We start from the raw sequence: 27,068 nt of genomic DNA on the forward strand, positions 1-27,068 counted from the left end.
ACAGCCCAAGATCTTAAACAAAGTGGACAAGATTACAAACCACACCTGGAGCCCAATTCTCTTACATCAAAGTCCCTTTTCCAAGTGCAGCCCTGAAGTGCTGGTTCCTTGTGTCCCGGATACTGAGGATGGTCATGACCCAAGCACAACAGTCACAACCACATTCCCTGATGTCCCAGCCACTCACTATTAAACTGTGTAACTCATTCAATTTACTCAAGCCGCTGGAGATGCCCCAGTAAAAACTCCAAACTAATCCTTTAGCTGTCATGAATATATGAAACAGGAACACAAATGTCTTAACAAGCAATGGCAATATGCTGACTATCAAAACTTTGGAGGCTTGTTGTTAACTACTAATAATACTCTTTATAAAAATGTTATTGCATGGTATATAAAATATATCTAAATAAAGTTGCTAAAATGGATGAACTGATGTTGCCATTTATAAAGTATAACATACACATTTTGAAATAGAAAATGCATTGTTGTAAAACTTAAGCTCTTTATTTACTATAACACAGAACATTTTATTTTTAGACATCAGTGGGTTTGATTTTGTTACATTCTCACTTATTCAGCGAAAAACAAAAGTCAGGAAAATCCCATGGTGACTAGTAGTAACCTATCAGGAAATGAGAGCAAGCATGTAGACCATTCTTTGTTTGGATTGATGTTAAATCAATTGATCAGTAAAGCCTTTCTTTCTAATAATTAGGACAGATTCCGTTGCAAAGAGTGTTGGACTAGGAGTCCTCTAGAAATAAAGGCTTTCACTTTATACATGGAATAGTCACAAAATATAGATAGCTTACTTTGACTCAATTGGATTTGTTCATCCTAAACTGCCATGAGATTCAGAGAAATGGGTATTTTCTCGTATGTTGTGCAACAGTTTCTTCAAATATCTGCTCATGCCCAGTTAAACTAACAAGATATCCAGACACTCCATCATCTCAGTGTGGGACACAGAGGTGGCCACATCCATCATACACACATATATAATTAGGAGACTTGGGGAATATGCTAAGAGGGCAAGAAATCATTTGCTTCTTCGGTTATGCTTTAGTGACGAATATACATTTCTTGGTAACCAGCCAATCAGTTTTGGAAATAATATCAGACCATGACCCAGTAAAGTCCAACAGCCTATCCCTTGCTTACATGCACCATTAAAGCCTGTCGCCAATCACCAGCCATCTCTCTCAGGCATACTTTCCTTTCTCTGGAAGCAGAAATACCCCAAAATAAATTTGCCCTTCTCCAGAAAAAACACACTCCCCATTCAACAGCAAATCCTGATCCAAAGAAAAAATTAATTCAGGCAGGCAATTTTGATCTCTTAGAAAACTTTCCTTAAAAATGACAAATGTGTGTGATGGTAAAGCCATCCAATATGTCTGCATGCTGCCTTATTAAATTAAAAACACTTGATTTATTTATACAATGTCTTCAATGGCTTACAGATTAGGATCCTAGAAACAATACATGTCTTATAGCAAAAAATATACATATAAGAATCCACCTATAGTTTATATAAATGATGAAATGCTTCTGAATATATCTATATATCTATATATGTACACATATATACTCTGTGTGTGTGTTTGCAGAATCAGCACACAAATACTGCAGTCTTTCATTGGCTCTTCCACTTCAGTGTCAAGGACACTAGGTTCAAAGTCTGAAGGAACGGAACAAAGGTCACCGCTGAGGACAGAGGACTGGCTTGATGCACCTTCCTTTGTGAAGGACCAAATTTGCTGGGCAGTGACACCCAGCAACGCACGGCTTATTACAGGGGCCGATCTCATTCCAGTTGTCACAGGTCTTGGCACATCCTGGGCCACAGGTATCATACACGGCCCCATGCTTACACTGGGTGGCTGGAAAAGAGAGGAGATGAAGGTGAGATGTGAGCAAACAGCCAGGTTAATTCACCCTCAGCCCCATGCCATTCCCACAGGCTCATGTCACTCATGGCATGGGTCTCCCCACAGCTCAGGTGCACATCTGCCTCCTAACAAAAGAAGAACAAGAACCCAGCACTTCCCAGACACTCTGGGAATCACCTGCATCTGGAAAAACATGAAACATCCACCTGCTGAGCCAGTGAACTTCAAAATGAAAGAAAATGAGAAAGTTTTATTCCCAGATAGGAAAGACTATACATTAGTAAAGCTACATGTAAATCTACAGGTTACCTAGATATTGAGAATGGTATGAAAAGTTAACTCCAAATAGTTCTTCCAGTTGTTGAGCTGCAATGAATAGGAATCATTGTTGCAACTACCTTGATATTCAGATATACAGAATTACACATACAGGAGATGCGGTTTTGATCCCTGGGTTGGGAAGATTCTCTGGAGTAGGAGATGGCAACTCATTTCAGTATTCTTGCCTGGGAAATTCCATGGATAGAGGAGCCTGGTGGGCTACAGTCCATGAGGTTGCAAAGAATCTGACACGACTTAGCGACTAAACACTACCACCACCAACTCATACAGGAAAAAAATCTGCCAAGGATATTAGAAATGTGTGACATACTTTAATCTAGTTACCATGTGTTGAATTAATCAATTTGAAACTAGTTAGAGCAAGAGATGGGTAGAGCCCAACAGAGAAAAATTAGATGTGTGACTGGGGAGAGGGAAGTAGCTGGCTGGCTGGTCAGAGAATATGAAAATGATGGTGTAGCCAAATCATAGCAATTTACTATCTTTGTTCAGTTGGAGCTAAAATGATTTTGACAGTATTCTGAAACTTACCAAAAATTCATGAATAGATTTGTCAGAAAAAAAAAATACTGCCAGCATTCTGGAAGTTTTATGACACGCAGACTTTTCCATCTGAGTTACTTCCAATGACAATCAAAGGTGGCACCCCTCATTCTCAGGAGGAGGGATGTTGACACATGTAAGAATTTAGAAGAATCCTCTTGAAGAATAGTAATAACCGTCCAAACTCCATCTGTAGCTGTTTTTGTCTTCAGTTCATGGCACACAGCTCCTAGAACACCTGGAAATCTCCAGAGTGTTCGTATGCCAATAGGGCTGGTGGTTGGGGTCCCCAGACAGCTTCAGAATGGGGACTGCTCACCAGAAAGACCAAAGCATGATTAAAGGCTCAGAACTTTCAGCACTTTTTGCCAGGGATGCAGACAGGGACTGGATATTGAGATTATCACTTTCAGTCAATGATTTAATCAACTATGCCTACATAGGGACTGCTGCTACCGCTGCTAAGTCGCTTCAGTCGTGTCTGACTCTGTGTGACCCCATAGACGGCAGCCCACTAGGCTCCTCTGTCCCTGGGATTCTCCAGGCAAGAATACTGGAGTGGGTTGCCATTTCCTTCTCCAATGCATAAAAGTGAAAAGTGAAAGTGAAGTCGCTCAGTCGTGCCCGGCTCTTAGCGACCCCATCTCCATACAAATCCCTAAATGACTAACGACAGGGTTCAGAAAACTTTGGAATAGGAGGACTCATTGAGGTGCTGGGATTATGGTGTCCCCGCTCTATCAGGACAGAAGCTCTTGTGTTTGGGGGACACTTCTGGAACCTACTCTCTGTGCCTCTTTATCTGGCTGTTCATTTGTATCCCTTATAATAAACGGCTCAGACAGTTTATTAGAGAATCCCAGCTGCAATGCAGGAGACCCAGGTTCAACCTCTGGGTTGGGAAGACGCCCTGGAATAGAAACTCACTCCAGTATTCTTGCCTGGAGAATCCTAAGGACAGAAGAGTCTGGCAAGCTATAATCCATGGAGTAGCCAAGAATAGGACACAACTGAGCAACGAACACTTTCACTTTACTTTCAAGAGTAGATAAGGGTTTTTCAGAGTTTTGTGAGCCCTTCTAGAAAATGATTAAGCCCAAAAGAGAAGGAGGCTGTGAGAACAGCTCTCTGCCCCTACACTGTAGCCAAGTGGAGCAGAGAGAGGGTAACCTAGGGACTCAGTACTTGGCAACCAGCATCTGAAATGAGGTGTCTTATGGGACTGAGCCCTTAAACCTGTGGAGGTTGATGCTAACTCTGGGCAGTTAATCTCAAAACTCTACTCAATGTCCTATGGTGACCTAAATGGGAAGAAAATCCAAAAAAGAGTGGATATAAGTATATATATAGCTGATTCAGGCTTCCCTGGTAGCTCATCTGGTAAAGAATTTGATTGCAATGCAGGAGGCCCTGGTTTGATTCCTGGGTCAGGAAGATCCCCTGGAGAAGGGATAGGATACCCACTCCAGTATTCTTGGGCTTCTCGTGGCTCAGTCAGTAAAGAATCGGCCCGCAATGCGGGAGACCTGGGTTTGATCCCTGGGTTGGGAAGACCCCCTGGAGGAGGTCATGGCAACCCACTCCAGTATTCTTGCTTGAAGAATCCCCATAGACAGAGGAGCCTGGTGGACTTCAGTCCATGGGGTTGCAAAGAGTCAGACACGACTGGACAACTGAGCACAGCACACAGCGGATTCACTTTGCTATGCAGTAGAAACTAACACAACGTTGAAAAGCAGCTAACTTCTTGCAGACACCTTCTCACTCTTGGGCTTCTTTATCTTCTCTTTAACACTAAAGGTTCAAATTGCCTCCAAGACCCTTTCCGTGACATTCTTTTCTCTTCTCATTAATTCTCTTCTCCTACCTTCCCTTCTTCTTTCTTCCCTTCCCTCTCTTTCTCTATCAGTTATTAAATATTAGCTCTAATTTCCAGTCAAAACACTCTGAAGTTGATTATCATTAGCTTGGATTCTCTCCCCAAACCAATCATTTTTCCAAATCTTAATTCAAACATCACCTCCTTCAAGTAGCTTCCTGGATCTCTCCAAGATACCCTTCCCTGCTCTGCATCCAACAGCACTTCTCACATTACAGTTACCTGCTTACTTGTTTTAATCTCCCAGTTATGTGCATCTGTGGGCTTCCACTGTGGCTCAGCTGGTAAAAAATCCACCTGTAATGCGGGAGACCTGGGTTCGATCCCTGGGTTGGGAAAATCCCCTGGAGAAGGGAAAGGCAACCCACTCTAGTATTCTGGCCTGGAGAATTCCATGGACTCTATACTCCATGGGGTCGCAAAGGGTCGGACACCACTGAGGGATTTCATCTCACTGTGCATCTGTAGCTCCTATTTGGAGACCTTCGCAAGAGTCTCCTAAGGGTCTTTTAAAAGACATATATTCCTCAGTCCCTTCCCTAAAGATTTTTGCTCTATGTCTACAGTGGAGCCTTGGGCAGCTGTAAATTTTAAAGGTTCCAGGGGTCACTATAACAAGCACCCTTGCTTGAACAGAATGAACCACCAAAGCTAGGGCTCCTGAGGGCAGAGTCCTTGTCTTCCATGATGTAAAGTTCTGGCACAAGGCCAAGCAGAGAGGAGCAGCTTAATAAATGCCTGTGCCTGTTGGATGATGATTTAATCTTAATGAAGTTCCATCCATCATCTTGATTCCCAATTTGGATTACATTTGGCTGGCCTTGAGTTCATTTTCCACTCTGCTGCTTCCAGAATGCCTCTTTCAACTCACTTTTCGCTCCAGATACTTTATTCCCCTCAGATCTCGCAAAGATCCCTCCTACTATGAAAACTCGGCAGATTTCCTGTCTCTCTCACCCACGTTCTTTCCTTTTCCCTCCTTCTCCTACAGACATGTGTTCCCCCATGTCTTTTCCTCTCTCTGACCTCTCAAGTCTTTCTTCTAACTGCACATGTACTTTCCTACTGCTTCTCTGTGACATCTTACCTTCGACTACTGAACAGATATTTTCCTCACCATTTGTTAGGTAGAAAATGCAGAACTACTAGGGGAAAAGTGGATTATTTTCACCATTGCTATTCAATTCAAATTAAATCAATAAACATTTACTGAGTATCTACTATGGGGCAGGCATCCTCTTAGGCCAGGGAATCCGATGTGAATCAGATACCATCTCTGAGGTTTAGTCTCAGGAGCCAGGACTTAAAACCAAATGGGTGATTTAAGTCAGTTCTAATGAGGTGGATGAACCTATAACCTATTATACAGAATGAAGTAAGTCAGAAAGAGAAAGATAAATATCATATTATAACACATGTATACGGAATCTAGAAAAATGATACTGAAGAATTCTAACGCATGTATACGAATCCAGAAAAATGGTATTGAAGAATTTATTTACAGGGCAGCAATGGAGAAACAGACATAAAGAACAGACTTATGGACATGGGGAAAGGGGATGCGAGGGTGAGATGTATGGGAAAAGTCGCATGGAAACTTACATTACCATATGTAAAATAGATAACCAATGGAAATTTGCTCTATGGCTCAGGAAACTCAAACAGGGGTTCTGTACCAACCTAGAGGGGTGGGATGGGGAGGGAGATGGGAGGGATGTTTAAAAGGGAGGGAATATATGTATACCTATGGCTGATTCATGTTGAGGTTTGACAGAAAACAACAAAATTCTGTAAAGCAATTATCCTTCAATAAAAAAATAAATTAAAAAAAAAAAACAAATGGGTGAAGGAGACACAGAAATGGATTCCTAATTAAATGCAAGATGAACACATTAGAGAGTAAGAATGAAGTACAGTGGATCAGTAAGAGAGACATCAACTCAACATTGAGGTCTGGTTAGGGATTAAGATAGGCTTGATAAAGGACAGAAATGGTATGGACCTAACAGCAGCAGAAGATATTAAGAAGGGGTGGCAAGAATACACAGAAGAACTGCACCAAAAAGATCTTCACGACCCAGATAATCACGATGGTGTGATCACTCACCTTGAGCCAGACATCCCGGAATGTGAAGTCAAGTGGGCCTTAGAAAGCATCACTACAAACAAAGCTAGTGGAGGTGATGGAATTCCAGTTGAGCTATTTCAAATCCTGAAAGGTGATGCTGTGAAAGTGCTGCACTCAATAAGCCAGCAAATTTAGAAAACTCAGCAGTGGCCACAGGACTGGAAAAGATCAGTTTTCAGTCCAATCCCAAAGAAAGGCAATGCCAAAGAATGCTCAAACTACCACACAATTGCACTCATCTCACACGCTAGTAAAGTAATGCTCAAAATTCTCCAAGCCAGACTTCAGGAATATGTGAACCGTGAACTTCCAGATATTCAAGCTGGTTTTAGAAAAGGCAGAAGAACCAGAGATCATATTACCAACATCTGCTGGATCATTGAAAAAGCAAGAGAGTTCCAGAAAAACATCTATTTCTGCTTTATTGACTATGCCAAAGCCGTTGACTGTGTGGATCACAAGAAACTGTGGAAAATTCTGAAAGAGATGGGAATACCAGACCACCTGACCTGCCTCTTGAGAAATCTGTATGCAGGTCAGGAAGCAACAGTTAGAACTGAACATGGAACAACAGACTGGTTCCAAATAGGAAAAGGAGTACGTCAAGGCTGTATATTGTCACCCTGCTTATTTAACTTATATGCAAAGTACATCATGAGAAACACTGGGCTGGAGGAAGCACAAGCTGGAATCAAGATTTCTTGGAGAAATATCAATAACCTCAGATATGCAGATGACACCACCCTTATTGCAGAAAGTGAAGAGGAACTAAAGACCCTCTTGATGAGAGTGAAAGAGGAGAGTGAAAAAATTGGCCTAAAGCTCAACATTCAGAAAACTAAGATTGTGGCATCTGGTCCCATCACTTCATGGTAAATAGATGGGGAAACAGTGGAAACAGTGTCAGACTTTATTTTTTTGGGCTCCAAAATCACTGCAGATGGTGACTGCAGCCATGAAATTAAAAGATGCTTACTCCTTGGAAGGAAAGTTATGACCAACCTAGATAGCATATCAAAAAGCAGAGACATTACTTTGCCAACAAAGGTCCATCTAGTCAAGGCTATGGTTTTTCAGTGGTCATGTATGGATGTGAGAGTTGGACTGTGAAGAAAGCTGAGTGCTGAAGAATTGATGCTTTTGAACTGTGGTGTTGGAGAAGACTCTTGAGAGTCCCTTGGACTGCTAGGAGATCCAACCAGTCCATTCTAAGGGAGATCAGCTCTGGGTGTTCATTGGAAGGACTGATGCTGAAGCTGAAATTCCAATACTTTGGCCACCTCGTGTGAAGAGCTGACTCACTGGAAAAGACCTTGATGCTGGGAGGGATTGAGGGCAGGAGGAGAAGGGGACGACAGAGGATGAGATGGCTGGATGGCATTACCGATTCGATGGACATGAGTTTGGGTAGGCTCTGGGAGCCTTGGTGATGGACAGGGAGGCCTGGCATGCTGCAATTCATGGGGTCGCAAAGAGTCAGACACGACTGAGCAACTGAACTGAACTGAACTAGGGATTTAGGAAGACTTCAGAAAATGGATCCCACTTAGATCTTAAAAGATGACAAGACACTGCTAGACAGACAATGGCAGAAGTTTTCCAGGCAGAGAGAGAGCATGGTGCCATGGGAGGGGGTGGGGGAGCAAAGAGGGTGCAATCAGCAACAATAAGGAGCCATGACCCAATCATAAACTGGAGGATCCTTGGTTTGTTGGAGGAGAAGCAAGGAATTTGAGAATGAGAGTGGGAGGAGACAAAGGCAGAGAGGTGGGCAGGGGCTGTAATCCTTGAGGGAGTCTTAGAAGGGTTTTAGGGGGATAATATGATTAAATTTGCCTTCAATTTGGCACAACTTTTATACAATCCTAGAAAGTTAATCCTGACTTGGATCTTGTTTTATCCTCCATGCATCCAATATTTTTCAAACTTGTAAAAGGCAAACAATACTGACAACATAAATGTTATCTGTTTATACATGTGCATTTGAAAAGGTTTCATTTGATTAAATACATGTTTTAAAAACTAGAAAATTACCAGAGTGGTTAGGGTTGTGCTTGTGCTCAGTCATTTCAGTTGTGTTCTACTCTTTGCAACCCTATGGACTGTAGTCCACCAGACTCTTTAGTCCATGGGATTCTCCAGGCAAGAATACTGGAGTGGGTTGCCATGCCCTTCTCCAGGGGATCTTCCTGACCCAGGTATTGAACCCAGGTCTCCTGCATTACAGGCAGATTCTATACAGCTGAGCCACCAGGGAAGTCTGTGGCTAGGGTTAGCAGGTATATATTCTTAAGGGCTATTCTGTAAAGCATGCAAGGAGCATTACGTGTTACTTTATGTGGTGCCCCATGAAGGCATTACGTGTTGGCATTATCAATAGTTAGCAAGCATAGATTTGTGCCCTTTGGACTCAGCTGTTCCCACAACCCCCTTCTGTGCTGAAGGTTACAGTGCTGACCTTATCTCCTAACCTTTATAGGAGATGTCTAGTCACCAGAGGATATCAGTGTGTATAAGTAGAGCAGAGGTGCTGCAGGCAAGGGGCTAGAATCACCTGAAGTCTGCTGAATAAAGCAAGGAGGAAACTCCCCACAGAAGCCAGCAGATTATCTCATCTGCTGCAGAAATACACACACCACTTTGAATACCTCTGAATCTTTCCCACTTATAAAATGTATTCCTGAAAAGTTCAGTGACAATTAGCAGGAAATCTGCTAAGGATGGCAAAGTAAGATGCAGGAGCAAGACCATAGGAAAATTATTGAGTCAAAAGGTACCAAGTAACAAAGATTAGGAACAGGTGAATAGAAATTGGAAAGGTCCACACAACATAACATAACAGCAGAAGATAAGATGGTTAGAGAGCATCACTGACTCAACAGACATGAATCTGAGCAAACTACGAGAGAGAGTGGAAAGCAGAGGAGCCTCGTGTGTTATAGTCCACAGGGTCCCAAAGAGTCGGACAAAATGACTTAGTGACTGAATGACAACAAACACAACAAATATTTCAATAAATTAGTTGATGCTAATATAAATACACAAATAAATATATACTCATATGTAAATATATATATATAAATTTTTAACTCATATTTTTGTTTCTATTTTATAACTAATGTTTATTCTTACAATAGGCTGACTTTTTTTTTTTACAGTGTACTTGCTTTTTTGTGCTCTCCTAATAATTAAGAACAGGGGCTATAATGCAAACTGAGCTGGGTTTGAGTCCTAGCTTTCTCACTTTCTAGCTGTGTGATTTTTAGCAAATTACTTAAATATTCTAAGCCTTGATGTCCTTTACTGTAGAATGTGGGTAATATGGAGTGGGGATTAAATAAGATAAATACGATAAAAAAAATTAAATAAGATAAAATAAAGTGCCAGAATAGTCCTTGGGGCAAAGGAGGTGCTTAGAAAATAGTACATATTAATATAAATGTTTATTATTAAACTTTTATGGACCTTCACAATAGCCCTCTGCATATCATATTGTGTTTAGTAATTCCTGTACTAAACTAGAGTTTCATTAGTCCTTCTCACCACAGCTGATGGGCATACACTATGTGGTAGTAGTCATGGTAATACTAAAATCCAGCCTTCTGAGAGATGTCACTTGTTCATTCAGAGATTCTTGCTTGGCTGGCTTATCTATCCAATTTACAAGCTTTTTACTCTGGAAGATTTCTCTTCTCTATATTAAGTGGTTTTAAGTGCTGTCATAAGTCAAAAGATCTGAGAGCTAAAAAAACAAGTAAAGAGTATTCTTAGAGTCTTCAATATTCCAGATGAAACAGAAATGAATCTACTGAGAGATGCTGCACATCTCCATAAATACCAACTGTCAATCTGTGGAAGTTCAGTGTGTATGGGTGTGTGTGTGTGTGTGTGTGTGTAAAATGGTCCCCTGCAACCAAACATTGACAGTTATACTTCACTCAGATGGTTCCACTAATTTTAAGTGGTAAATGGAACCTTTCAGAAGTCATATTCCCTTTCCATAAGAAAAGTAATTTAGCTACTGAGATTCAGTCCCTGAAATCAGGATCCTGGGACAGGAGGAAAGTGTAGTCCTCAAATGCACTGGGTGTACTGAACTGGTGTTAAATATAGCTCAGCATGAGTAAGAGAGGGTTCACATATTCTGTATCTGATATGATCCTTGTCACAGCATCATAGCTAATAAAATTAACAAAGTTCTGCTGAGCTCAACATTACACCAGGATGAATGGCTGGGCCTTGAGTCCACATATTTTATTCATTTCCTGGTAGATTCAAGGGAAAGTGTTAGTTGTGTCTGACTCTTTGTGACCCCAAGGACTGTAGCTCACCAGGCTCCTCTGTTCATGGGATTCTCCGGGCAAAACTACTGGAGTGGGTAGCCCTCCCTTCTCCAGAGTACCTTCCCGACCTAGGGATCGAACCTAGATCTCCTACACTGCAGTCAGATACTGAGTCTCCAGGGAAAATTCAAGGGAAAGAGGACTCAAAGTAGAGAAAAGGAGACAGGCATATTCAAGGTGTGCTGGAAGGACCAAGTCTCTCAAAACCCTGCCCTTCCTATATTACCCTGCACTGAGGAGGGAGGTCAGTCATTTACTCGCACGTTTCAGGAGCCTCAGCCACACCTTAATATGAGTTTGTATCACCTCAGCCCTCCTCTGGAAAGGCAGCATTGATAAAGAGGCACTCTTGCCATGGAAAGGGAACTCAGACATAGATTGGACTTGGGTTTCCAGAGGAGAGAGCAAATAAAAGGGTTTGAGTGCTTTCTAAGGACATAGATTAGTGACTGTGTCAAGGGGTGGCTTCGGAAAGCTTTAGTGATCCCTAAACCCTCATCATTCTACTCCCCCAAAGCTACACATTAAGCATACAAGTTAACTTCGTGGTTTCAACTCTGACTGCAGGTCAGAACCACTGGAGAGGTTTCAAGTGATACACAAGACCAGTTAAAGCAGGATATCTGGGCTTGGGGCCCAGGCATAGTTTCCTGGTTTATATTTAAGCTCCCAGAATGACTCCAATGTCGAGCAGATTGAGATCCACCATCTAAGTGAACATGATGTCCATGCCCTGAAAATAAGACTCAAGGCAATTCTTCCAACCAGCTGACCACCCTTGCCCTCTACCAATGTATATATTAAAGCTAGCAGTGCCATGAACTGCCTTCTTTTCCAATTTTGGAGTTAAGTTTTCTCAGATTCACGTAGAATGTTGCAAACCCCAGGCTCTCTGTTCTAGGCAAATCTGGGCCTTTAAAGAAAAACATTTGTCAACCCTTGTAGCAAATCACAGTCATCTCATCTTGCGTCTAAGAGTAGCATTACTACTGACTATCTTGTAAGAGTTGCACACTCTTCTAGATGTTTTACATACATATCACTAATGCTTATAACTCTGCAGAGTAGATACTACTATAAATTTCCAAAATATATCTAGAATCTCTCTTCCTCCTCCACACACTGCCTCCTTCTTAATCCGAGCCACCATCATTTTGTCATTCTGACTTCTGCAACAGCCTCTTGCTTTCAAGCTATTCAATGTATTCTCTACACAGGGTGGTCTTTGAAAAGCAGAAGGAAGGTTGCTTAAAGTCCATCAGTGGCTTCCATCCTTCTTGGAAAAAAAGCTAGACTCCTTTTCAAGACCTTCAAAGTCCTGCATGATTCAGCTCCAGCTTCAACTCCACTCTCATCTTGAGCCTTTCTTTCCCTTGCTTACTGTGCTCATACTGACTCACTTCCAGTTTGAGAGCTGCTATCTTATTCAAATATGATTCTTCCACATAGAGCTCTTGCCCTGACTCCCTTCAGTTCTACAATGTGCAGCTGGACTATCACCTCCAAAGAACAGTCTTCTCTCCTCACCATTTAAGTAGCCACCCACTCTGGCTCCATGTTTTCTTTTGCTCTGCTCTATTTGTTTCCTTCACCATACTCACCACACTTAGCAAGTATTTATTGTAGAGTTACTAGTTTCGTCTGGTTCTCCCACTGGGCCAGTGGCACTTCAATGGCAGGGATCTCACCCCATCTCTCATAGTCACCAAAGTACCCACAGTGCTTTCTTCAATGCCTGGTACTTAGCCATTTTGTAAAAAATATTTCTTGGATGAACAAAGAATCCCATTTTACAGATATCAAATAAACTAAGGAAGTTGCCTGAGATCAAAGCGCTATTAATGACAATTACAGCAATCTGTCTCTCAGAAGGAAAAGAACATTTTACTGGTGTTTATATAGCAGTTTCTCTTTCTCAAAATAAAAAATCACACAGGAAGCAACAGTTAGAACTGGAGATGGAACAACAGACTGATTCCAAATAGGAAAAGAAGTATGTCAAGGCTGTATATTGTCACCCTGCTTATTTAAATTATATGCAGAGTACATCATGAGAAACACTAGGCTGGAAGAAGCACAAGCTGGAACCAAGATTGCCAGGAGAAATATCAATAACCTCAGATATGCAGATGACACCACCCTTATGGCAGAAAGTGAAGAGGAACTAAAAAGCCTCTTGATGAAGGTGAAAGAGGAGAGTGAAAAAGTTGGCTTAAAGATCAACATTCAGAAAACTAAGATCATAGCATCTGGTCCCATCACTTCATGGGAAATAGATGGGGAAACAGTGGAAACAGTGTCCAACTTTATTTTTTTGGGCTCCAAAATCACTGCAGATGGTGATTGCAGCCATGAAATTAAAAGATGCTTACTCCTTGGAATGAAAGTTAAGATCAACCTACAAAGCATATTAAAAAGCAGAGAGATTACTTTGCCAACAAAGGTCCATCTAGTCAAGGCTATGGTTTTTCCAATAGACATGTATGGATGTGAGAGTTGGACTATAAAGAAAGCCGAGCACCAAAGAATTGATGCTTTTGAACTGTGGTGTTGGAGAAGATTCTTGAGAGTCCCTTGGACTGCAAGGAGATCCAACCAGTCCATCCTAAAGGAAATCAGTCTTGGGTGTTCTTTGGAAGGACTGATGTTGAAGCTGAAACTCCAATACTTTGGCCACCTGATGTGAAGAGCTGACTTATTTGGAAAGACCCTGATGCTGGGAAAGATTGAGGGCAGGAGGAGAAGGGGATGACAGAGGATGAGATGGTTGGAAGGCATCACCGACTCAATGGACCTGAGTTTGGGTAGGCTCCGGGAGTTGGTGATGGACAGGGAGGCCTGGCATGCTGCAGTTCATGGGGTTGCAAAGTGTCGGATACGACTGAGCAACTGAACTGAACTGAACTGAACTATCCTGAAAACCTTAAATGACTGTAACTGTCCTGGATCTCCTTCGTTCCATACGTAACCTAAACCATAGCAATGACTATCCCTGTGCTAAGCACATCAAGCTGGTAGCTTGAGGTTAAGAGGATTTTGCACCAGTGTAAATCCTTAAATTGTGCAAATGTGCTCATCCCAAAGCACTTCTCTTAAACATTTTCTATCCTGCCCAGTGAGAAGTTCCTGTGTTTTATCAAGTTGAAATCCAGCTGGGCCACTGATAATGCCAAGGGGGGATGTGACCATTCACCTATCATCAAATTATCTTTTATTGCTATCTTGGAAATGGCTACCCACTCCAGTATTCTTGCCTGGAGAATTCCATGGACAGAGGGCCTCGCGGGTGACAGTCCATGGGGTTGCAGAGTCAGACACGACTTAGCGACAAGCATGTTACTAGCTTGGGCACTGGAGTTGAGTTTCTGATGGTTAGATCTGCCAGAAATTTCTCACCTGCACAGTTCTGCTGTGGCTCCCAGTGGACACGGATGCCCTCTCTCTGGCAGGCCCGGGTATATGCCAGGAATGATTCGCAGTAACAGTTTTTATGGACTGGACATTCACACATGTCTGTCACGCAGGACCTAAGGGACCAACAGAAAGAAGTGAACATTCAAAAATATCAGATACCAAGTTTTCTAAATACAACTTGAAGAAAAGCAGTAGGTGAGTAAATGTCAAACCTTGTCCAGACATTAAAGGCTTCTATTTTAAATTGGAAACCTAAAAATGATATAAAAAATACTTCATGAAACCTTAGTGGATACCTCTGAATAATGTGACATCAGTTTCCTTTTCTTCTAGAGCAGGACTAGTCAATAGAACTTTCTTAATGATAGAAATACTCTATAGTCTCCACTGTCCAAAGTTATAGCCACTCATCATATCTGGTCAATTAGCACTTGAAATGTATCCAGTGTGAATGAAAAACCAAATTTTTTATTTGATTGAATTTTAATTAATTTAGATGTAAACAGTTACAAATGTCTATTTGTTATCATGTTGGGAACACAGCTCTTAGAATACACCCCTATTCAAGGTGCTGCCATTTTGTGAGTAGCTCTGATATATGAATAATAAGCTCTATTACAATATAACTGAAATAGAGACCAATTTGATGACAGCATCAAATCTCTTGGCTTTCTGAAGACATTCAATTAGGATTCACTTTTCCAGATCTTAGAATCTTAGTCTTTTGAGAATCACTGAACCTTGTTCTTTAGAACGTGGGGTGACAAATTCCAAATAAAGCAAAACTTTCAGGCCACTAATTAGACTGAAAGATATAGGAGATTGAGCCAAGGTCCTTGTTTGCTTTTTACCGAGTCGCTCAGTTGTATCTCTTTGCAACCCCATGGACTGCAGCTTGCCAGGTTCTTCTGTCCATGGAATTTTACAGGCAAGAATACTGGAGTGGGTTGCCATTTCCTATTCTGGGCAATCTTCCCGACCTAGGGATCAAACCTACATCTCTTGTATCTAGGTAGGTTGATTCTTTACCACTAGTGCCACCTGGGAAGTGCCTAAGGGGCTTAAGTTTAAATATGGAAATGATTGGCCAGGATGTAAAGAGAACTGCAGTGTGTTTCAAACACAAACTAATATATTTTCAAACACATTGACCTTGGAGACATAATAACCTCACATTGGACTATGACGTTACAGTTTACAAAGGCCTTTCTCATTCTGTTATGAGTGCTAAAGAGGACATAGCACAGTCCCTGTTTTATTAATTAAAAAAAAAGTCATTCTATAAACAGGCCCAAAGTCACATTAGTAAGTGACAAAAAAGTGAACTAAGTTACATCTCCTGAGACTAGTGCTCTTTTCCCAGCAAGTTTTGTTGTTGTTGTTTTAGTTGCGAAGTTGTTTCTGACTCCTTTGCAACACCATGGACTGTCTCCTCTGTCCATAGGATTTCCCAGGCAAGAATACTGGAGTGGGTTGCCATTTCCTTCTCCAGGGGATATTCCCAACCCAGGACAATGAACCCAAGGGGTGTACTGCATTGGCAGACAGAGTCTTTATCATTGAGTCACACAGAAGCCCTGCAGCAAGTTTATTGCCTAACAATTCTGACTTAACATTTTACACAAGACACCCAAGATTAGACTTATTTTTTTCATACTCTGTTCAGTGAAACCACTTCTTTACAGAATCTAATTCAAGGCTGGAAGCAGAAAAAATACTATTCAAGATTATAAATAGCACTGATGATCTTGAAAAGTGATCAGGACATGGTCATCCAGTGTTCTTACACAAGCATTCCCTCTTGGTGTGAGATGTGTACACACCTGATTACAGAGAGTGACCAGCTTGCTCTGGGTAGAATTGCCTGCTCTGAACAAGAATTAAATGGCAGAAACCATGTTAAAAGATCAATAGACTCACCGTGTACTTTCAAAGTTATTACATTTCAACACTCAAGGCCACAGCCTTGGGAAATGGGAACTAAGCTGGAACAAAAGAGAAACAAGTCTGAAACCTCAAGAGTGCTTTCATTTCATGCAAAGAGAGATTGTTTGATGCCTGATACTTAAGACACAATAATCAGGACAGAAAAACTGCTCTCTCTGCTTTCTGTAATAATCAAAGCTGTAATTCTTAATACCTTCTCCACTTGTATTACAGAAAACCTGTGAAATCATGTTCAACCCTTTCTAATATTAGACACGCATGTTGTGTCTTTAAAGTAATGTGGAGCCTCCAGGTTTCCAAGAAAAGACAAATAAAGCCTGTCCTTACAACAGCCACTGAATGTCTGGGGAGGAACCCTCCTCAACATTATTTCCTCTATTGTTTCAATTTTCATTTCAGACTGACCCACGCCCACCACATCTGCGCTCAGACTTCACAGCACCGCTTCCGCTTTTGGCTGCTGCCGTCCTACCCTCCAAGTCCACTTCTGCTTCACATGTTTCTCACCGACTTTCCTGGCCCAAGGGTGTGGGAACCCTTGCTGTCGTACTCAACTCCCACTGGCATGACATGAAGGGGATGGGACCTCACGAACCTGGTAAAATGGTGGCACTTTTTTGGGAAAAACCTCAACCAGAGGAAATGCACCCTCTGATTTGAAAGAATGTCTAATGTAATTCTATAAAACTGTTTGGACAGTCAGCAAACAAAATTTAATTTGTTTGTGTGAAAGGACTGCTGGCCAGTGTTTTCCTTCTTTTCTCTATATTTCTACCGGTTGTTGTATGAAGCTATTTATACAATTTAAAATAAATTATGAACAGCTCAATCCAATTCACTGAGACTGCTTAGAGAAACGTTCAAAGCACATATTTAATAATTGCTATGTACACATAATCTACCCTACCCACAGACGACTCTGGACTCTCAGACACAATCAATAATACATCTACCCTTTAAAACTAAGGAAGATTTGAGCTTCTTCTATTACTTGGCACTCATGAGAAACAACATTTGAGGGAAAAATGTTTGTCAAAGTCAGTTCTTGACTTGAAATGTGTCACATATTTTTAAAGGCTTGAAAGATGTGTCTTTTCACAGAAGTTAAAACTATAAGATGTCTTTTTTCACTTGTCAAGTTGACTTTTACACAAAATTGTACCTAGATTTTGTAAGAGAATGAAGAAATAGACAGTCCATACTCTGCTGGCAAAAGTGTAAAAGTGTAGCTCTTATGTTGAGCACTTTGCTCTACTCAGCCTTTACATGAATTATCACATTTACTCCACACAGAACCAGATATGAGGCAGGTGATACTACCAGCCCACTTAACAGATAGGGAAACTGAAGCCTGGAGATGTTAACTATATCCCCAAGGTCACGTGGCTGATGACAGATTCAGAACTTCAGAACCAGGACTGTAACTCAGGCCTTTCTAATCTCAACTCTCATGTTCTTAATAACATTAGAAGATCTTTCTACAGAGTAACTTGGCAATACTTACAAATAGCCCTAAGAAACATTTTTATCCTGATAAGGAAATTTCACACCTAAGGAAATAGTAACTCATATGGTTTATATACAGGGGTGTCATCACAATACTATTAAAATGGAAAAAAAAAGAAATAACCTAAATTGCCTACAATAAGGGCCTAGTTACCTACATTTTAGGAGACTTCTACAATGAAATATTCTACAGACATTACGATGGTGTTTACGATGTACATTTTTAAACTCAAGGAAACATTCAGGAAGGATTAATGGAAAAAGAGCAAAACTGTTCCAGTCTTGTGTAGTCACACGCGTGCTTATGTGCTAAGTCACTTAGTCATGTCTGACTCCTTGTGACCCTATGGACTATATCCCGCCAGGCTCCTCTGTCCTCGGGATTCTCCAGGCAAGAATACTGGAGTGATTACACACAGAAAACTATATGCCCAAATATTCACCACGGTCAATACCCTGAGTGCTGGCTCTTTCTCTTATTTTCCTACATATTTTCTACAATGAACATGCACCACTTTTCTAAAAAGATAAAATCACAGTGTATTTTTTAAACAACAAAAGGAATGTCATAAGACATATTAATATTTAAATTCAAATTTAGGAACTAGAGTGAGTGAGAAAATAAAGAATGGGAGAAAAATAAAGCTTTCATTTGTAGATTTTAGCTATTAAGTATTTCTCCAGCTAAGATCTTTCTAATCTGTACATCAGAGGCCTTCTGACATAGGCTGTGATTTGATCCACTTTGCATGGTCCTCAGATTTCCACCTCGTTGATCTAATGATGCTGTGAGCTTGACATCCAGGTGGATGGAATGGATAACAGAATAATTATGCATGCTTCTGCTGATAACAAAGGAATTTATTAAGAGGAAAATAAAAGCATCTTCATAGACCTGTCAAGTTTCAGGGAGGGGCAGAACTATTGTTATTCAAGTATTCAATTCATGTTATCACACTTAATACTTCAGCATGAGTGAAATCTAATTTATGACACAGTTGAGCTGAATTTTTATATGTTAATAGAAGATCATGGACCTTGCCTTAGTCAGTATTCACCAATACTCTACATTTATATTCATTTTACAGAATCAGTAGCAGAATGTTATCACTTTCAGTAGTTACTGAGATTTATGGCTTTGGTTTTTCTGCTTTAATGGCATTATTCTGTCAATAATGTTCTGTTTGATGCTGAGTTCTTGGTCAGGAAACACCGTCGCCCATTGCTCCAACGGGAAACCACAGGATCCACTTCAAATGAGCTTTTCCAGGAAAGCCCTGCAGGTAAAGAGCACCAGCCTGGCCCGAGCAATCCCTGTAAAGCATACTTTCAGTCATGGGAGCTTTTAATTAATGTACTTAGAAATGCTTTTCTAATTTATCCTCCCTGCCCTTGGCATCTTTCCTGACAGCAGAGAAGTGCAGGCAGGACTCTCGTTCCATGGGGTTTGCACAGCTGCGCGGTGCAGAGATAAGGAAAGGGATGCCAAGGGCTATCACAGGGCCCCAAGCAACCGGCGCCGTGCCGTCCTGTAATGTCACACACCAGCTGCCTCCCTTGTCTATCCACTTTATGTGCATGAGCCGTGTGCCACGCGGCAGTAAGACCCTTTGAACACCTTTCCTCATAGCAGCCAGCAGAGTACACGTGTCAGCACCTACCTGTGGTCCCTTCCCCCACTGAAATAGGACTTATCACAATTTACCTACAGGGGAGCCTCCTCATCTTTTTTCCCCTGTCAAGTTACAACCGACTGTCTCTTGCAAAGCTCTAAGATGGTAGCTACTATCCACATGGAGCCATTTAAATGGAAATTTAAGTTAACTATGATTAAATAAATCTAAAATTCAGTTCCTCAGTCACACTAGCCATACCTCAAGTGCTCAGCAGCCACCTGTAATTTGTGAGCACCATATTGGACATTTCACCAGTTCCACCACGGCAGAAAACTGTACTGGTACTGGATGGTGGTACCAAGAATGCAGCTCTGTCTGTATTTGAAAACCACTCCTGTCCTCTCCAGAAGGATTTACTGGTGGAGTGAGATTAAGGTCTCATCTACAGAGAAAGTTCAAATTTCTTGGGCTCAATGTCAAGGTCCCTAGCCATCTAAACATCCCTCTTTCTTTCCCATTCATTCTTTGATCCAGTCATATGGGGGCTGTCTCATTAACCATCAGGCTTCCTTCTGCTTTGTTTTTGCCTCAAATGTGCCTTTTTGTCTTCTCCACTGGAAAAATCAGATGCCTATCCTTTCAGTTCAGTTCAGTTCAGTTCAGTCGCTCAGTCATGTCCGACTCTTTGCGACCCCATGAATCACAGCACGCCAGGCCTCCCTGTCCATCACCAACTCCTGGAGTTCACCCAGACTCACATCCATCGAGTCAGTGATGCCATCCAGCCATCTCATCCTTTGTCGTCCCCTTCTCCTCCTGCCCCCAATCCCTCCCAGCATCAAAGTCTTTTCCAATGAGTCAACTCTTCTCATGAGGTGGCCAAAGACGGTTCAAATTCCTCTGAGGTGCTCCCTGACTGGCTCAGGAAAAGTTATCCCCTGTCTATCAGGTCCTGTGCCTCCCACATCTTTATTCTTGTGCAGACCCTCTGAATCCTTATGGTCTCTTTCTCTGTTTCAGCAACAGAACTATATCTTGCTCATCCAGCCAAGCACTGTGCCTTGGACACACAGCTCATTAAACATTCAGTGAATCATCCCAAGAGTAGATGAGAATGGCCTGATAACCTTCACATGGCTTCCACGGGGTTGGGTAGTTGGACACTGATATCTGAGGGGCATGAATTCCATCCTTGCCTCTAACTTGCTGGCCGTGGTGTGGGAGCTGCTACCCATGGCTACCTTGGAACAAAGCTGCTTCTACAAGAACCTTTCCACTGTCATTTTCATTTTGAACTTCTGGTACCCCTTCTCCTGTATCCCAGAGGATTTTTTTTCACTTAGTGAATGGTGGGAAAAAAGATTTTGATGAGAGAATTCTGCATTCATGACACATTTTCAGAAAAGCACATATTCAGTCTTATAGGAACAACTTATAGCTCTTCATGTTATTAAAAAGGCAAGCCTCCAACACTGCTAAAATCAAAACATCAAACACCTCTCTGCTTCCTAGCAACAGCACACCAAGTGATTTTCCCTCTGCTTTTTCTGGCAGGAGGGCCACGCCTGCCAGAGAGAAGCAAGTGCTCATGACTTTGCTACCCAAACACAGTTCTGAAAGACAGATATATGAACCACTGGGAACTCTCCACCCAGCTTCTGGGGGAACAGATAGGCAAACCAAGAGCCAGCCCCATCTAGGACCCAGAGTCAGAGCTCCAGCTTTCCCCTCTACCACCATGAAGGGTCTCTGGCTGGGCTATTTGTTCAATCTGGAGGTCAGTTGTCCTGGGAGCAACAATAGAACAGGACTGGAAGATAACTAGAAAACCACACTGGGGTCCTATGGCTTTCCTTACTCCATGTTTTTGGAGAGTTCACAGAAGCAAGTGAAAGCATCTCAGGCTTATTAGGGCCTGGAAATCAGTGAAAAAGAGAGATGGAGACAGAGTCCTGACTGGATGGAGTGCATTTAACTACCAAGGGACTACTTAAAATTTCACAAATACTTTAACCCTTGAAATTCTGCGTTGACTTTCCTAACCTGAGTTACATGGAAGTAACTAGAGGTAGCAGCCACAATCTGAAGGCATATCCATGTTACATTATACCTAAGAAAACAATTCCAAACCTAACTCAGTAGTGGCTATCTCAGTTTTCCTCAATACCATATAGGCACTCTTATGCTTTCACAAAAAAACACAGCACTCTAACCTAAAAATCAGGGTTCAAAGATTTAATCATGTGAAATGTAAAGTAGCTTTACTGAGTTGTTAATAAGTGTGTGGGGCAAGTCTGCAAAGCCAGCCTACTGCTCCTTCCAGACTCTTCCTGGGCCAGCCACAGTTGGCATCACCATGGCTTAACTATGAGTGAGAATATCTGAAAGTTTAAATTGGTTCCAGGTGGCCTAGGGTTGCCAGGCTAGAATAGCAAGGTCAGGCATTTCTGGATGATCTTGTGCATTTCATGAAATCTATCTGAGGAGACGGGGCAGGAGAATCTGGGAGGCCAGCTGTGTCTCTGGTTGCAGATCTTGAATTTATCTGCAGTCCAGCTTCACCACCAACACACACACACACACACACACATACACGTTAGACCTTGAGGCCACTCCTTAGTATGAGGAATGAACTCATTGAACCTTGCTTGTTCCAGGCACTAAGGGAGGCACGACATGAACAGAAATGGACCCCAGCCAGAAGGGAAAATTACACAAATACTGAAAATCAAACTCGAAATGACGTGAGGGCTTTAATGACAGACAACTGGAGCAATGGGATGAAAGAAAAATGAGCGTTAGTCACTCAATCATGTCCGACTCTTTGCGACCCCCATGGACCAAGCTCCTCTATCCTCTATCCACATGGATTCTCTAGCAAGAATATTGGAGTGGGTTGCCATGCCCTCCTCCAGGGGATCTTCCCAACCCAGGGATCCAACCCAGGTCTCCTGCATTGCAGAGAGATTCTTTACTGTGTGAGCCACCAGGGAAGCCCTTGGATAATGAACAACGTGCTAAGTTGCTTCAGTCGTGTCCGACTCTTTGTGACCCCATGGACTATAGGCCCCCAGGCTCCTCTGTCCAGGCAAAAGTACTGGAGCAGGTTGCCATTCCCTTTTCCAGAGGATCTTCCCTATCCAGGGATCAAACCTGTGTCTCTTATGTCTCCTGCATTGGCAGACAGGTTCTTTACCACTAGTGCCACCTGGGAAGTGCCAGAGCAATGGGATCCTGAGGTCTAATTCCACGGGGCAGGCAAGAGTGTCCAGAGGCTTCACAGAGTAGGAGAGACACAGGAACTGGGTCTTGAAGGATCTGTGTAATTGTGTTTGTTTTGAGAATGAAGAAAAGTAAGTTTTAGGCACAGGCAGGGACTCCAGTACAAGCCAAGAGTGAAAAACGACCAGATTTGAGATTTGATAATCATGTGATCCAAACTCCAATATTAAAAACAAAACCAAAAATGATCCCTGATGTGCAGTCATGGAGCCTGTACCTGAAGACCTCACTTCCTCACAGAACAGCCTGGCAGGTCTACCCTTAAGGCATTTCTTTCTTTGAGGGGTTCAGGGCCTCATAATCTGTAGCCTTAACTCTTCGGTGTGATTCTTGGAGCCACACAGACTCTGTGAGTGTGCTGGAGCCCACGCTGACTCTTCTGCGATCTTCCCAAGCTCCGCCTTCCCAGTCCCACGTGTTTTCCTCTTCCTGCCTTCAGTGTCCTTCCCTCTGTAACTACTCTCTTCCTGCTTTGACAAGAATAAAAATCCAAATACTAAGATAACACAGAAATAACCTACCAAATCAATTTGATAATTATTCACAAGGAACCCCTTTGATTGCCTGGATTCTGTTCCTGTCGTGCATACTCTGCCTACTTATGTATATTTCTGATTTAAAACTTAGGGGTGCTACATTTGCAACTATTTTAGATTCTCCATTTACTGAACAATATTGATTGCTTTAATCCTCGTAACACTTTCCAGGAGACGAATGCCAGGACCTACATAGCAGAAGCCAGCCTTACGCAGGCATCCCAGAAATAAGCATCAGCCTTGGGCACCCTTCACAAGCCAGAGATGGTTTTAGTGGAATTAGAGGCATCTGTGGACACAGAGATCTCCTTGAAAGAGTAGCAATGCTTATGATTTTCCTTAGATGCTAATTTCCCTTTACTCTTGTTTGAACAGAGACCAAACAATAATCACGCATGTTCTGGAACCTAAAATATTTTCTCCCTTGATAAGGCCATATATCAGATCATATGTGGAAACTATGTCTTAGGGGTGGGGAAGGTGTGTGCACCATTCTATTTGCCCCACATCCAGGCGCTATGACTTTAAAGCGGCCAAAGACTCTATACCCACTAACAAGGTTGGAAATACTCCTCTTAGGAAAGACGAGCTACCTTTACTTGAGTAGGAAACACTGACTCCACAGAGGGAAAAGCTAATGAACAGAACCGTATGCTGAATTGTCACTCTTCAAGGGATAACATTTCAGTTTGGGCAGAGGCCTCTCATCCAGCTGGGGAGAGAAGAAGCCTGGTCGCTACCCCCCTCTAGTGGCCAGGAGTTAGAATGTCAAGTAACCTTAATTGTTTCAGCATTTAGCTTCTTACCCTTTCAGTTTAGGGGGCGGGGCTGGCTGATAAGAGGACATAGAATGGCTTCTTGTCAGAAAATCAATCACTTTTCTCTTCAACGCGTTCAATCCATCACTGCCATGTTCACTGTGAAATAAGAAGACTCGTTGCGTGGTGCTCAGTTGCGCTCGACTATTTGAGACCTCATGGACTGTAGCCTGCCAGACTCCTCTGTCCATGGGATTCTCCTGGAAGAATACTGGAGTAGGTTGCCATTTCCTCCTCCAGGGGATTTTCCCGACCCAGGGATCGAACCCAGGTCTCCGGCATCTCCTGCACTGCATGAGAATGCTTTAGGGCTGAGCCACCTGGAAAGCCAGGCTGGTTGGTGGACTAAAATCCCTGAATAATCATGAATGCCTGCATGGAGTGCCTCCCTAGGAGGGAGAGGATATAGACTGGAGCACTCTGTTGGAGGGTGGTGAGGTGGAGCATCAGTGATAATGGTCTAAAAGCTTTTCCATTTTTTGTAACATCTCATTTTCCCTATGTACTGCATCCAGCTTCATATACTTTTTTAAAACAAATTGTATGTACAATTTAATAGGGTTCTTATTTTGTTTTTTAAGTGTTTTTTTATTTTGTATTGGGGTATATTCAATTAACATATAAAGTTCAAAAGAATACTTGGTAAGCAGGGGAGAAACCTTCTCTACCACTTCTGAGACAGTAACACAATCAGAGGCTGAAGATACCCATGTGATGCCAATATTTACCCACGTTCTTACTTCTTCATTGGTAAAAAAGCAGTGTCCCGACAGTACCAGTATTCCGTGACTATATATAAATATGGACTAAAGCTAGGTAATATTCCTACTTGGAAAAGATCCTCCAGGAAATAAGAGAGTGAAGGTTTTTTACTCAGAAAATCCCAGTATCTCTTCTTTGGGGTGACTAGTCTCATCATACTTTTCACCCAGTATTGACAGATACACACCATGTTTGAAACTGTTCCATTCAACTTGACCAACGCTCATTGAGTGTCTGTGTATAAGGTAACACTGCTTTAAACTTGGGACATTCACAGTGTGTTGGGGAGGGCAGGGGAAGACAGGCAAGTTAACACAGTGAAGGAGGCTGAATCTGGGACTCCTGTAAGTGCAGGATGGCTCTGGGGAGAAAGCCTCCTTAACTGGTACTTATGGGGTGGGGGTTGGGGGTGGAGTGCTCCCACAAGTGACTGAGGGTGCTCACATAAAGCAGTTACTTGGGAATCGGGGAGGAAGCAAGACCAGGTAAGGAGCGCTGTGGAGTCACCACCCTGGTGAAAACCCCAATTTTATCATTTGGGGTGCTTCCCCTTTCTATGCCAGGTTTCCTTGTATAATCTCTCAAAGGTTTCTCATGAAAAATAATGGAGAAAACAGACTCCCACTGCCACAACTGCCATCCCTAAAGAGAAGAGGGAAGTTCTAACACATTTGGAAATGAGGGTGAGAGGTAGCCAAGGCAGAATCCCCCATGGTCACCTTCCTAGCCCATTGTGAGGATTCTGATTCTCAGAGTGAGGAGGTGTGGGAAACGGTGTGTCGTTCTCTCTCATTCTACAGTGGCCTCCCCTCTCCTCTGCGCTCAGGGTCTTCTAGCCCCTGCATCTCCAGGACAGGTCTGCCTGCCCAAGAGGGCAGCTATCCAGTGAGTTTCTCGCAAGGGAGGTGAGAAAAATCCATGAAAGCAAAGGAGGCATCTAGCATCTGGAGGCCACACCCCAGCCACACGCAGCAGCCACCACCAGCCCAGCTGCTTCAAAGGGGCCGATCCGTCCAGAGCCTTTTTCACATTAGGCCGTGGACGGCTGCCAAGCCCCACAAACCCTGCACTATGTGCGCTAATAAAAGGGCGCAGTGGGGGCTGCCCCCAGAGGAAGCTGCGTGCCGGTGAACTTTTTCAGATGCTGGGTGCCTTTCATCAAGTGTCCGCCGCCTCGCCCCCACCATCAACCAGCATTCACATCCAATCACTGCTCAAAGAAGGGCTTTTTGCACTCCATCCTCTGTGCAACTTGGCTGCCCAAGGAAAACACAGTCCACTGGACCTAAAAGGAAAAGTGTTCTCCTGAGGGGCCCAGTTCACCGCCATCAGAACTGGGCCCCATGAGATGGCACGCGGCCACTCTTAAATCACAGAAAAGAGGTTCAGGGATCAGATATTCCCCAAAGGCAAATCATAAACACCCCGGGCCCACTGCTTCCTCACCTGTTTCCCCCTCTCCATCAGAATGACAGCACCCTTGTATAAGCCCCAGAGAGTTGGAATGTGAGGCATATTTCCTAGAAGTAATTAAGGAGACTATTACCTGAAAGGCCCTGCAATGTTCACAGCCCCAAGAGTGAAAGACGCTGGGCTGAGTCGATCCTGAGTACCTGCTATAAGCCAGGTACATCGCAAATATGAGCACATATAATTCTGACTGCAAAATTTTTAACAGAAGAGAGAACTAAGACCCAAAGAGGTCAAGTCGGCTTTTGTTTGTTTGCTTGTTAACATCAGACTGTTTGGTAAGCGGCAATGCTGGGTCCATGCTCTCTGCCTTATATCATACTGCCTAATATAGGGCATGCTGTTCCTTCCACGAAATGTTCTTTCCCCTACCCTTCTCCTGGTTAAAACCTACTCCTCCTCCAATATGCAAGCCAAAAGCTTTCTCAGGGCAGCCTTCTGAGATCCCCAAGCTAGTTATTGTGCTGTGTTCAGTCATGTCTGACTGTTTGCGACCCCGTGGACTATAGCCCGCCAGGCTCATCTGTCCATGGGATTTCCCACACAAGAACACTGGAGCGGGTTTCCTTCTCCAGGGGATCTTCGAC

At 42.7% G+C, this 27,068-nt stretch overlaps 1 protein-coding gene across 1 annotated transcript in view; it reads right to left on the bottom strand.

Moving 5' to 3' along the window:
• Nucleotides 1–483: 483 nt before the first annotated feature.
• Nucleotides 484–27,068, bottom strand: part of BMPER (BMP binding endothelial regulator) — a 252,042-nt gene continuing 225,457 nt past the window's right edge. The window contains exons 14-15 of the mRNA XM_019958783.2: nt 14,527–14,657; nt 484–1,886 (exon numbers count right to left, since the gene is read on the bottom strand). Of these exons, the coding sequence (XP_019814342.2) occupies nt 1,705–1,886; nt 14,527–14,657 (313 nt within the window). The 3' untranslated portion in view covers nt 484–1,704. The remainder of the gene's footprint in view (nt 1,887–14,526; nt 14,658–27,068) is intronic.

Source organism: Bos indicus, chromosome 4 (assembly GCF_029378745.1).
Source record: "Bos indicus isolate NIAB-ARS_2022 breed Sahiwal x Tharparkar chromosome 4, NIAB-ARS_B.indTharparkar_mat_pri_1.0, whole genome shotgun sequence".
Taxonomy (NCBI): Eukaryota; Metazoa; Chordata; class Mammalia; order Artiodactyla; family Bovidae; genus Bos; species Bos indicus.